This window comes from Triturus cristatus, chromosome 4_1, assembly GCF_964204655.1.
Source record: "Triturus cristatus chromosome 4_1, aTriCri1.1, whole genome shotgun sequence".
NCBI classification, from domain to species: domain Eukaryota; kingdom Metazoa; phylum Chordata; class Amphibia; order Caudata; family Salamandridae; genus Triturus; species Triturus cristatus.
This window is the reverse complement of record NC_140585.1, coordinates 327,716,949-327,731,023: the sequence shown is the minus strand read 5'-3', so window position 1 is coordinate 327,731,023 and position 14,075 is coordinate 327,716,949. Positions and strand designations below refer to the sequence as shown.

The window sequence follows — 14,075 nt, the reverse complement described above, 5'->3', positions numbered from 1 at the left end:
TGCACATGCAATTTCAGGGAGCAAGGATGTCAAAAGGACACCCTGTTGCACCTCTGTAATTGACCTGTGCACATATGTTTCGCACACACGTGTGCGCAACATGAAACTTTGAAAAATGCACAAAAGTGCTTTTTACAAAGGTTTTACAAATTACCATGAAGTTCAACTTCATGGTAATTTGTGCACCCTATTAGCGAAATCGCTAATTTCTTTTACTTTAATGCATTGCATTTAAGGAATCTCAATTTGGGATTCCTTAAATGCAATCGCAATTTAGAGATTACTTAAATTGCGATTTTTGCATTTGGGATGATGCATCTCAAATGCAAAAATACCGGTCGCAAAGGGGCAGATTCTGAGAATCTGCCCGTTTGCAACCGGTTTTTCTTTTGATGCATGTGCCTGATATTTTTGAAAACTGTCCCAAACTGAAACAAAGAATATAAAATCAAACAATATGGGCTTACATAAGACATAGCAACTTCAAAGAAATTGTATGCAGATACAACATGGGGTCACATATAATTGCCAACTCTTATCACAGGCCTTCTGAGTATCCACCTTGTTTGTGTGATTCTGCTGCTGTGCTTGATACTTTGTACATTGTTATTATATATCCTAAATTCTCTAACATGCATTTTAAGTACATTCAACCGTTGTTTTTAGCACAGAATTTTAGGCAAGTTCGACCAGCATTACTGTACCTTCAACTCCTAAGCACACTTACTGCTCTTATGTGACGTGGTTTTTATCCGGCGTTTTCTTTCTCCTCTTATCGAGAGTGAATGTTGCTCAGATATTATTCTAATAGTGTCTTGATGAACTTTTATGATTTATTTTATTCAAATCGAATAAAGATTAATGACTGACAACTCTAATCAACAAGCATTTCAAAGGCCAACAGGTCTGACTTTGGCATGCTGGTTCAATGGTTACCAGCGGAAGAGCACTCTTTTCGCCCATCCCACTTGTTTGTTGCATGCTCGGAGTCGGTGTACCGGGGGTGCCTGGCGAAGTAGATTTCACGTTGTGAACCGATTCAAAACGGAGCTGCAGGCATCATTTCGAAGCAGGGAAGTGAAAGTGCTGCGCTGCTGCGCACCCTCCATTCCGCCCAGAGAGCAGCTACAGCACAGGAAGAAGGAACCACCCCGCAGGATGTCTTCCTCACTGTGAGATATGCTTCGCTCCTTGGAGGCATTTTGATACCTGTGCCGCCGTAGTCCCTGGAGGGGCTTTGATTGTTGGAGACTGCTGGGAAGGAGCCGGTGAGGCGCTACACGGGACTACAGCTCCCAGGAGCACGTGGGGGCTCTCAGCTGTGCCGTGCACACCCATCTGCCTATTGGTTGCTGACTCCTTATATTGCAGGTAGCCTACAGCTGCGTGGGACGCCCAGGACGAAGCCCGGACAAAGGGCGGACAGTCCGGGACAGGACGTGACTGGGCTGGGCCCAAGGTTCTGATTCATACAGGCTGTCGACCTTCGCGACCTGTATACTGTGAGAGTTTATTAAGTGTTTTGTTTTTTGTAATTTGGGGCTGTATGTATGTTGTGTATATCACACTTTGTTTGCAAACGGCCCTCATTATCTTATTATTCGTGTGTAATTAGGAAAAGCTTTATTAATTTTGTAATTGATAATTTGTGACTGTTAAGCATGTCAAAGCAAAAAGTTCCCTCTATGCCCCAGACTCTGGATAACTACTTAGTGAAGATTGTTAGTAAAATCAACTGCGAGAGGAGACAATCCCTAGGGCTAAGCAGCCCCCCCCATTACCTAGTATGCAACTTTCACCTGCTCCATTGGCACTGGATGACAGTAGTAGTGTCTGCACTAATCCCGGTGTTTCTGATAGGGAAATGATTGTGCAGAATACTTCTCTCTTAGTTGACCTAGAGGTTTCTACTGATTCCATAGTGCAGCACCCACCCACCCCACTACCTAGAGTGGTTAGAGCATGTAGAAAGACCCAGACTAAACGTGGGGGTGCCCGGCCTGCAAAAAAAAGAATAGTTAGCCCCCTCAAGAATCCACATAAGGATGAGGATATTACGGAAAATAATGATGCCGTTAAACTGGATGCTGAACAAATCAAAAACTTAGTAAGCACTATCGATTTAAAGATTAAGGGTATTGTCAAACCTCTTATGGTAAAAGTTGATCAGCTAACCGCAGAGGTTAATAGATTAGGCGATCTCCTCAAAAAAACACTGGTGGAAGCGGATAGTGTGTCAGCCCCAATAATACGCAATCATGATACTCAGGTTGCTCCTCTTGGCGATGTTACAGGTTTAGATATTAGCAGGAGTGTTGTGCAGAACCACCCGACAGCACAGCCCTTAGCCTGTAATGATAGCCAGGTTGTTTTAATACCTGATAGAAAAGAGGATTGGACTGAGGTAAGGCGAAGGCGCGCCATTAATCTCCCCCCTGACTGCGCACCATATGTGGTAGTTTTAACCAATGTTCCCCCTGTTGTGAATGGGAATCATCAGGAAACCCACAAGTCTTTAAAAAATAAAACAGTTTCCTGGATGCACAGGCATTGTGGATTCCCAACTGAACTCTCGGATCAAGTTCTGACTACCAGAAGGGTAAATTGGATAGGGAGCTCTAAGAAAAGTTTTAGTGGTGACTGCGTCATTATAAACTTTAAACATCCTCAACATGCCGCCACTGTATTATTAAGAGCTGCCTCCTTACCAATTACCGACAATAATGTGTGTGCCCGCTCGCTTGCTTTCTTTTATAGCCATCATAATATTGCCCCTTATGGGAGTAGAGGAAGTAGATTATGCCCGGCCACACAAAGGCCACACCCTGACATTTCAATGCAAAACCGGTTTCAACCCCTAAGTTTTCTGGATGTAAATGATTGACTTAATCAGGGAGGGCAGTTCTTACCCCAGGTGATTATTATTCCCTGTGTGGATACCTGTACAGACAATACCATGGCCCAAGAGATCCCCAACAAAACAGAAATTGAATTGGCGGTGGATACAAGGGCACCGCCCGATTGTGGGGACATAAGCAATCCAAACCAGAACGCGAATTGGGGACGAAACAACGGTATGGTGCTTGATAGTAATTGTGTTAGGGGTAAAGGTACTACTACTATTGTTTGTTGGAATGTGGCAGGGCTGAAATCAAAGGAGAGGGATCCGGGATGGTTAACGTTTGTTAATGCCCATGACATTTAATGTCTTCAAGAAACATGGTGTAAAGATGAAGTTAACTATGAGGGATTTGTTTCTTACAATTTACCGGCGTTGGGAGGAGGTATAGGCAGAGCGAAAGGCGGTCTCCTTATACTTGTAACGATCTGTCGTCCTATTGTGGTTAAAAAGAATATACCTGTAGGGGACCTTGTGCAGATCCTCTGGCTTGTGGATGACAAAGACCATAATGTTTTATTGATTAACTATTATAATAACATTTTTTATCAAAGTAGTAACAGACTTAGCCGGCGCTATTGAAAACCTATGTCTGGAAGAGAATGTTGTATTTGATTTTATCTGGGTAGGGGATTTCAATACTACTTTGTGCGATTTGTCCACACAAAGGGCCTGTGGGGTTACCAACAGTGCCGGCTGGGATGTTCCGCATTTCGGACATAGCAGTTATGGGGAAGCACTGCATAAGCTCATGGGCTGCTATGACCTGGAAATAGTAGAGTGCTGTAAAGATGCTAATGGTTTATCCATTCCCACTTTTAAAAATTGGCACACCAGCTCGGTCATTGACCACGTGATCACATCTTCTAATATTAGTTCATATTGTGATCCACCAAGAATTGAAGTAACTACCTTGAGTGACCACAACCGTATTATTCTGGACACCACCCTCTGGGCCGGCAGTTCGGTGGATGTGGGAATTATTATCTCTAACGTAGAACCACATAGGACTAACGGTGTAAGGCTAAGATGGATAGGTGAAAGAGCCGATGATTTAACTAGCTCCATAATTAATGAGAGCCTGCTGGACATTGCTTCTATTTTAGAAAATAGTTCTGACTCTGAGAGGGTTTTATATTGTTTTAACCAAATTAATAAAGCTATTGATGCCAAGTTTACCGGGCGCAATAGCGGGCAAAGTAGGAACGGACCGAGATGGTTTAATCACCTTTGCACTTCCGCATTAACTGACCTCAAGCAGGCTTTAGCAGTGAGGCCCAGGGACAAAAAACTGGTAAATAAATTAAGAACGGAATATAAATGTGCGCTCAAACAGAGGAAGGGTGAACTGCAGCAACAGGCCTGGGATTCCCTCAACCAAGCTGCAGAATTATCAAATTGCATACTATTCTGGGCCACGGTCAACTCGCCTTTTCTAAGGGATGAAAAAACACCCCAGTTGACTTCTAATGTTTCTAGCGAGGGTTGGATTGCACATTTTTCCAGCATTTTTGACTCTGATAATGTCATTGATGCTAGTCTCAATAAGTGGCCTGCTCTGCCTTTGGACATATCTGTTAGTGAGGTCAAATGTGGTATACGTGCTAGCAAAGGAGGGAAAGCCCAGGGCCCGGACGGGGTACCTATAGATGTCTATAAAGCTGCGCCAGATGTCTGGGGCCCTCTCTTAACAATTGTTTTTAATGCTGCCATGTGTGCCGAGGCCCCTGTAACCTGGGGTGAATCAATTATTGTGCCAATTCATAAAAAGGGAAGTAGATCTGATGCTAAGAATTACCGCCCGATCTCTCTCCTTGACTCTTCAGTCAAGGTTATGAGTAGTATGATGTTAGTAAGATTAGAGGAATGGGCTGAGCAGGATAGCATACTGGCTGACAGCCAGAATGGTTTTAGGAAGGGACGAGGTATGCTCGACCAGTGCATCAATCTTGATCTACTGATCGGGAAGTATACTGAAGCGAAACCTGGTTCCCTGTATCTTTGTTTTGCTGACCTGAGCAGCGCATTCGATATGGTAGATCATTCCATTTTATGGCCAACTTTGTTAAAGTTAGGAGCCCCAGAAGGCATAATCTTTTTTCTCGCTAGGTTATACGAGAAATTGAAAACCAATGTACGTTTTGGAACCAGAGGGGAATGTACTCCAAAAATCTGTGTTACACGAGGAATTAGACAGGGTTGCGTTCTGGCACCTCTTTTATTTATTTTATTTATTAATGGAATTGATGATATTTTAAAAAAGGTTAATGCTGATGCTCCCCAGATCAACGGTGTTCCGGTGCCGGTGTTATTATATGCTGATGACGCTGTTTTACTCTCTCGAACACCTGTCGGATTACAACGACTAATGGATAGTTTTTCCTCTTTTATTAAAGATAGAAAACTAGTAATTAATAAGGGGAAAACGCGTACCATGACCTGCGGAGCTAAAGCCAAAATGTTAAATGCCTTTTATATAGACGGCGAAAAGGTGCAACAGGTGGATAAATTCTGTTATCTAGGTATTACCTTCTCTAACGACAGGAAATGGAACAATGAATTTAATAACATCCGGAATAAAATGGCAAAAAATGCTTATGGTATTTATAGATTTGCTGCAAAAGTTGGGGATCGTCGAACCAGGGATATGCTCAAGATTTACCAAGCTAGATGTGTGACTATTGCTCTGTATGGGGCGGGAGTATGGGGCTATAGCTGTACCTACAACTTACAGTTGGAGGAAAATATGTTTTTAAAAAAGCTCCTGTTTTTGCCCATCTCTGCCTCAACTGAATTAAGCCATCGCGAACTAGCCATTAATTATTTAATTGATTTGATATCACTTAGATCATTGATGATCTGGCGGTCTTTTTGGCTTGGCGATGAGAAGCTACTTAACAGAACTATTGTTGAGGATTGCTTACGTTTGGATAAATACCGAGATATTCCCTGGGTTAAATATGTTGTTGTCTGTTTCTCAGACATTTTTAATCTGAATATTTTAAATAATCCCAGTGCAGCATCAACGATCTCCAAATCAGAAATGAAAAGTATATTCTTAACTTATGCAGAAAGGAAACGAGCAACCATAGCCGGATCATTGTCCTCTGTCATTTTTTATAATAGATACAATCTAATGGAGGGTTTTCCATCTTACCTAACTATGGTGACTAGGCATTCACACAAATTTGTGCTAACCAGACTAAGATTTGGGATGGCATATTGTTTATTAGCCAATCCAAACATTAAGAAACACCCGACTGGTCCATGTAGGTGCGATAATGTATCTACACAGAGCACTGTGCACCTTCTGCTGTTCTGTAAACTGTATACAAGTTTTCGTATAGTATTTTTGAAACCTCTGTTTGTTAAATACGGAACACGTACAGTCAAACATGCTATGGCTTTAATTTTTAATCTGCAATCGGCAGATATTTGTTTTTATACTGCCACCTTTTTAAATCAGTGCATCAATTCCAGGAAAAGTATGAGTTTTTAACGCATTTTATTATTCATTTTATATATTTATGAATGATCATATGTATTTCTCAATGAGCCATTAACTATAATTAACAATTGTAAGTTTTAATTGCAATGTCTTTGTAAAAAAATGTATTGTTGTCTTTTTTTGTTTATGCTTTCATGGTCATTTATATGTGCCGATTAAAGCTTTATGAATTGAATTGAATTGGTTACTTTTTTCTTTTTACACTTGTTAATGCGAGTATATGCAACAAAGATAAAAACAAAAGAAAACGGACCGCCACACAAATGTGGCCATTATATGTTTGCATTAAAAAATGTTAAATCTGAAAAATATTCACTGGTGTGGCTGTTTTACTAGTGATCTTAAAAATTCGACAAAAAACCTGCAAGCCTGTCAGTTGAGCCATGCATATTACCATGACTTTTTATGATGGCGAGAAGAAGAAATCATTACCCAACTTAGCACTCATATTTCAGGCAGCTGCAAAGTCACAATGAAACATAAACATTTTATAAAAGAAAATTTTAAAAGGGGAGTACAAATAAATCTCCCTTTATCTGGGTACCTGAATTGCAAGCATACTACGTAGCTATTTTCTAAAGATAATATACAGAAATAAAACTAAAAATGCACACATTGAAGGAGGAATGTCACTCAGGAGAAAGGAACTATTTTTAAGCAAATGAGAGCAGTGTGCACAAGCTTTGGGCAGTCACTACAAGTGAAGGGAGCCAATGGGTAAAGCGGGCTAACTCTTCGACCCGTGCTGTATGCTGTAATGAGAGAATCAAAATGTGAATGACAGTTCAACACACCAAAGGATAAAGCTTGCTGACCAAAATCCCCTCAATGTATGTTTAATATGTATGATTTTTTTTTAAACTATAGTCTAGGGAAACAGCTAAAAATGCCTCTAATGCAAGCCCTAAAAAGGAGGTATCCATACTTGTTAGAACTGCAGCATTTGCAACGCTGGAATAAAAATTATAATACACACGGAAGATCCACTTTTGATACTACCAGCTGCATCTGTAACTTAAAGTGCACATGGAACAAAATATGTGTAGTGACGTCAGAACCAGTGGCGTAATGAAACTTGAGGGGGCCTCCCTGCAAGGTACGTGGATGGGCCACCTCCAGACTTAATCAGGAGCTTTCCCGCCAGGGTACGGTGCCGAGGTGGCCCCTGGTGTTTTGGTCAAAATGCAATATTGAAATTAGGCTGGACGAATAGAAAAGTAAAATAAGAAACAAAACTGAAAAGTGATGGAAAAATTAAAACAAAAAACAAAACAAAAACAGAGACAAGGACAAATTTCTTTACAAAGATAAAGATTTTGGTTCAAGATATGATGTGGTCTGCATCCTCAAGGTCTGTATAATAATCAACTGAGATATTGTGTTTCAGATGAGTATAACCTATTGGCATATCAAGAGTAATATACAGGCTGTAGCCCTACGACATGCTAAAGAAAAGTATCCTTTCGACAACATTTTTCACAAGCTCACCAAGGATGTTTACTGGGCACTTGATGCACCTTCATTACAAGGGTTCCATTTTAGCTTTTGATTTTATTTTATGTTTTAATTGAACTATCCAGTATGTCATTTGCTTTCATTTTCTCCCTAGCCCTCTATGAAAGTGGTAGGTTCTAGACTTTTAGGTCCTTGCTAGAGATCTTCCTATACACTATGCCGCGGGGCCCACAAGGATGAAATCACATGCCATCCCCCGCCTGGGCTCCAAGGTACGGTTTGATATGGAAAGATGTGTGAACCTGCCTCCCAGTAAGACTTTTGGTTTTTGCAACAAACTCTCACTTTATATTTGCAGTTTTGAAGTAAAGGAAAACCACCATATACAGCTGTACCAAAAACAACCAAATATTTTAGGATATGTCAGTGATTTCCCACAGAAGCTGTCTGAAAAAAGATTAAACACAGACATATTTAGTTGTGAGCAAAATGGAGGCAATTGTGTCAAGTACTCACTTGTCTCGTATATGAAAAATATCAATAGGAGTTTACATTCCAAGTAATTTCATTGATGCTCATTAATTATTTGTTGCGAGGCAACTACAGCTAACACTTGAAAAAATAGACTTCGCTCCCATCAATATTATTTAAGAGACAGCTACAGCACAGAGGCGGCTGCTGTGGAATTCGGGTCATGGGATGGGGAATGAAAATTTAAAATAAAGATCACGTCGCATGCTTCTCGTTTTCCTTTGCTCTTCCTCGCTCCCAGAAGCAGGAAGCACCCAGGCTTCCCTAAGCCAATCATGATGTTGCTGTCACCATGACAGCAGCAGCGTGATTGGTCTGAGAGCCCTAGTTCGGCACGGGGACTGCAAGCCTGTGCATGATCTCCACCCAGGCTGTGCATTAAGGCCCATGGAGAACATGCTAAATGTGCATGACTGTTTGGGCAGGCCAAACTGTCATGCACACTTAAGGTGCATATACCACTCCTCCTCCTGCACTGTGACAGAAGCCCAACCCCGCCCAACCTGGCTTCGTAGAGCAAAATTAAATGATAACATCCTGTTAATATCATTATATTTTACTTTTGTTGCACTGCTTAGAAGCAGTGGGGCTACACTCCTACGCCTTGGCAGAGGAACCGCCACTGCTACAGCAGCTATTAGGCGGGTGGTCTCAACAATGAGATAGTAACGTTTAGAAAAGTTGGGCAGTTAGAAGAGTTAGCTGCTGTGGTTGACAGCTCAGCTACAGTTGTGCAGCACAAGGGCGTGAGACAGCAGGCTGGGTAGAAAGGGGTATTGTTAAACCATAACCTGGGGACAGTCTATGCGCTTAATTAAGCCCGTTTCTATGCACTCTAGACTGATTTAAATTTTGGGGAAAGCGTGCCTTGCATCCTGGAGAGGTTTTGGTGTGCTCTAATTTAATGTTTTCCACATATCCGTTTCTCATTCTCTTGCTACTTAAGCTTCTGGGCCAATTTCTCTATCTCTTCAGCAGCTGCTTTGTCTCCCACAGATCCTCAAACTTTGCCCTAAGAAGAAAAGCTCTTCAACGTACACGTTCTGCAAGTCTGTCGGCCTGCTGGGAATGCAGTATCATCTCTACGAAAATGAATGTAAGTTCCCAGAGGACAATGATCCTTCTGAAAAGCTCTCTCTGGACACACAGCTACAGTGGTATTGTCCAATGGTATAGCATAGAAATAGATTCAGCTATGTACCTGGTCCGGTCAATCAATCACTACATATCTGTACATATGGACTACATTTTTATTTTACGTTCCATTTTTCCTAACATTTTAGGAAAGGTGCTGCTTATTAGACAAACTTGTAAGCTTCTCTGAAGATGCTGATGCTTTATAATTTATCCTGGAACCAAAGACAATGTACCAGGCGAGACCTCCTACATATCTCAAACAGAACCTCTAATGATGCCCTTAATGATAAAGAATCAGCTAAATGCAGCCCAAAACACCCTAAATTATTGATAAACTTGTGGCTGCCTAAGTGAGAGCTAAATCTGGTTTAATCACCACTGTTCATCGTTCACTTGAGCCTAATGCCCCTTGCGATATCCTAGAACACAGTTTGTCTTGTTGCAATCACTTCTGCAGGGATATTTAGGGACTCATTTACGACGCTCCGGTGGTGCCATGTGCCGCAGCATATTTACAAGGCCACGAATAACCACTATGCGTGGCTTTTTATTGCCTTGTAAATATGTGCCCCTTTCACACAGAACACTGTGTGAAAGGGGCGTTCCATGGGTTTTACTATGGATGTTCCCAAACAACAACAATGGAATCTGAAGCATTTCCAGATTTACAAGGAATTGTAAACCTGGGAATGTGTCAGGTTCTAACGCCACCCCAGGGTTGGCATTAGGGGGGCGCAACAAGGAGAAACATCCTTATTTCTCCTCGTTTTTTTCCATAGAAAGAGGGAAACATCTCTCCTGACTGTTTTTGTGTAGGAAGGTGTCCCTTCCTGCCAAAAAACAATTACCCCTACAATGCATTCACCCTTGCACCATGGCGTAAGGGTGCCAGCATTGACGCATGGCAGTCCATTGTGCACCAGCGCAGGGGGAAAAAGACAGGAATAAACCATAACTCATAGATACAAGACATTCCTGTCCTTTTCTTTTGAGGCAGGGCAGTGCCACAAGATTTCCCCCGGCGCTGCCCTGCGCCAAAACTTCGTAAATGAGGCCCTTAGTCTTTAGCATCCAGTATCTCGGCACTGTTCCACGGAGGCAAGAGGGGATTCTGTACAGCCCCCTTGTGGTTTACACCTGAAGCATTAAAGGGCCCTTCCTGAAGTCAAACTATAACCTTTTATTTTTATTTTTTTATTTTTGCAGTTTTATATGGCACAAATCTGGATCCACAGGGTCTCAGAGCACTTTACAAAATGGAAAAGAGTTGTTCATTAGAACTGTGGACAATATGAAATACGCAACTAATAAAAATTGCTACATACCTAATATGAGTTAAAAGGTAAAAGAGAGGGCATGCCCGCCACTGATGCAGCCTTTTTTGCAAAAATGAGAAAATAGGGGTTCAATGTAATAATCTTGGACATCACCAGGTCACAGTATGGCAATTTAAGTGTCTCTGCAGAGTTTCCAGTTTTGATTTCTTTTGGTTTGAACAGTTTGTTACAACTGGAAATTCTGCTTGGAGAGGAGGCAAAATGGTGGCTGTGTAGCGGCCGTTGCAGTGGAGCAGTGAGGGCAAAGGAAGGAATATGAGAACGATGGAAAATTAGATCGCACAGATACGATCCTCCGGAAGCCAGGAATATTACTATAATTCTGGGATGCTGATAGCACTTACTTGCCGCGGCTCCGTGAAGCAGTTCGCCCGGGCAGTGGTGCTCGCAGTCTCGGCTCTCTCGTCTGGTCACAGACTCCGCGGGAGCATAGGAGGGCGGAGTCGGGTCCTGAGGCGGAGGAGTGGAGCGGAGTCCAGGTGGAGTGGAGCGGATCATCGCTCTAGGCAGAGGGGAGAAAGCGGTCACCGCAGCGGCTCGGGTTCATCAAGTCGGCTTGGTGAGAAACGGAAGGAAGCTATGGCTCCGAAACCAGCGGCCGGATCAAAAATGGTGTCCCAAAAGAAAAAAGCTCTGCGGGAAGGAGCTGAGATCGAGACAGAGGGAAACAAGGACTTACGTGTAACACATATGCCCACAGAACAACCAAAAAAGAGGCAGCAGAATACTGGAAGAACCCGTCAGGCAGTCGCCTCAATCGCCTCAATTGCCGACATTTTCTCCAAAGCGGGTAAGGAGAAGGAGAAGGTGAAGGAGAAGGTTAAGGAGGTGGGGGACAGTATTTCTCCAGCGGGTAAATTACAAAATGAGGAGACTAAGGCTGGGAACATTATGGGGGGGTTCTCCCCCCTTAGCGCTGAGGAACTCTCCAACCAGACACTGCCTCCTGCACTACAATTGGCTAAAGACACAATTTTGGCTGGTGACCCCGAGGCCCAATCTTCGGCCGGGGGGAATGAGGCGACTAAGGAGATGGTTCAGGGTGAGAATGTGCTACTGTCCCAGGAAATAACGACAGACGATGCTGGTATTTCCGTGCAGGGTGGTGATATGGCCAATGCAAGGGTACAGTCACAGTCTCAGTTGGGAGTCACAGCTAATACGGATTTCCCGAGTACTGAGATTGACCTGGCCTTGGGGGGCCCTCTCAGCGATAAGTAAAAAGATCCCAGCGAATGCTTCTTTTCAGTGTCCGAAGGGGCCGGTTGGTCCGAGGATGATGAACGCAGTTCCTATTTAGATTCTGAGAGAGATTCAGAGAGCAACTCAGAACTAGATCTTCCGGCAACAGCGCTAAGACCTCCTGTAGCCGCGAGGAGTCAGGTTCAGAGCCACCCCCATCGTGAACTAAGCTGGGATCACTCTTCCGCCTTGGCTCTCCAGGGAAGCCCCAGTATGGACGCTGCCCATCTGTCACTCTTGGAGACAATTCATCAAGAGATAGTCGCACATAGAGAAGAGACCCGCCAGGATAATCTCAGCTGCAATGAGGAAGATGCAGGGCGGGGTTAGGAAACTCTCTAAGGTCTGTGCCAACATAGGGGACAGAGTCTCGAATCTGGAGGAGAGAGTTGTAACAACGGAGAACGAGGTGGCTGAAGCTACCAGCAAGGTTAATGCTCACTCCTCTCAGGTGGTCGATCTTCAGTGGAAAATGGAGGAGATGGAGAATAGGCTCCGCCGGAACAACTTGAGGGTATTAGGAATCCCGGAGGGGGTCGAGGGCTCTGATATAAGGGCATATATCATCAAACTCTTTGAGCAATCATTTCCAGAGCTTTCTAACTGGAATTGGTCTACTGGGCTACAACGAGCCCACCGTAACCCCTTCAAACTTCGCAGGAATGCGAAGGAAGGTGATAAACCTAGAGCTGTGTTGATATTTCTCGGCAACTTTATCCTGAGACAGTCCATCGCAGAAAAAGCGAGACCGGATGCTAGGAGAAGTAGCGAGGGGGTCTCCTTCTTCGTTAGTCCGGACTATTGCCATACGCCCGTAGAGCGAAGGTGGCGATTGAGGGAGATGATTAAACCCTTTCAGGATAAGAAGATCCAAGCCTTCCTGATAAATCCAGCTCAGTTAAAAATAATTAACGAAGGCAGGACTCTATTCTTCGCCTTCGAAATTAAAGCAAAGGAGTATCTGGACTCTCTGGGCAAATAGTCCTTAAACTGCAATTTTGAGGGGGGTAGTTCTACTCCAGTTATCGTCTATGATGAAAATGGCTTTGTAGATTGTCCGGCAGGGGGATCGCGCTGTGCATATCGTACTAGTCTGTATGGTCTAAGGGTCTCTGCAGTGGTCTTGGGTTCTTTTTTTTTTCCTTTATTGCTTAAATTGTCTGTCCTCACTGCGATCGCTGCTAGTCCATCACATGCACAGACTAGGTCTGAGCGCTTCACAGAGTGGGTTGTGGGGGGGTGGTGTAGGGGGTGTGGGGGTCGAGTCGGGGTGTGGGTCTGAGGGTGGGAAGGGGTGGAGGGGGGGTGGCGGTGATTCTAGAAAACGAGGGAAAAAGATGCAGTTTGTATTATTTTGGATGTCTCTCTAGTCAGCTTATGGATGTAGTAACGGATAATCTGTCAAAGATAAAGGTAGATCTACGTGTTCAAGTAGACCCCCACGATGGTGAGCATTAGAGTTTGCTCAATTAATATAGGCGGGATGAACGATTGGAGGAAACGCCAAAAATGGGCACATTTTGTGAAGCATAATAGATTTGATGTCCTCTGTCTCCAAGAAACCCACCTCCCCTGGGCTAGAAGGAGTCTCATGTCTCTGAGTGGCTTCGAGCTGGTAGCATGTACAAAACAATCCTCGATAAACAGGGGGGTTGCAGTTTTAGCCAGAACATTCTTGGGAGGGGTCAGGCGGACCAAAGTGGACAGCAATGGGAGATGGGTTTTAGTTGAGATGGAAAAGGGCTTTACGATGTGTGTAGTCTACGGGTCAAATAATGATGATCCTGAGATTTATGATCTCCTCGAAGTAGAGTTGGCTGGCTGGTTAACCCCTATAATATTTTGTGGGGATCTAAATATCTCAGCGGATTGGGGTAACAATGTAGTATATTCAGGACGGAAGCCAAGAGTTTTCAGGGCTGTTAAGGCTCTTATCAGCTCGCATGGGTTGGAAGATGTATGGGGG

The 14,075-nt window shown here is 43.5% G+C and overlaps 1 protein-coding gene across 4 annotated transcripts in view; it reads left to right on the top strand.

Annotated features, from left to right (window-relative positions):
• The window catches only part of IQSEC3 (IQ motif and Sec7 domain ArfGEF 3), a 977,131-nt gene that overhangs the window by 833,750 nt on the left and 129,306 nt on the right, over positions 1–14,075 (top strand). For all 4 annotated transcript variants that reach the window (XM_085652293.1, XM_085652292.1, XM_085652296.1 and 1 more), the window contains exon 10: positions 9,390–9,489. In XM_085652293.1, the coding sequence (XP_085508419.1) occupies positions 9,390–9,489 (100 nt within the window). The remainder of the gene's footprint in view (positions 1–9,389; positions 9,490–14,075) is intronic.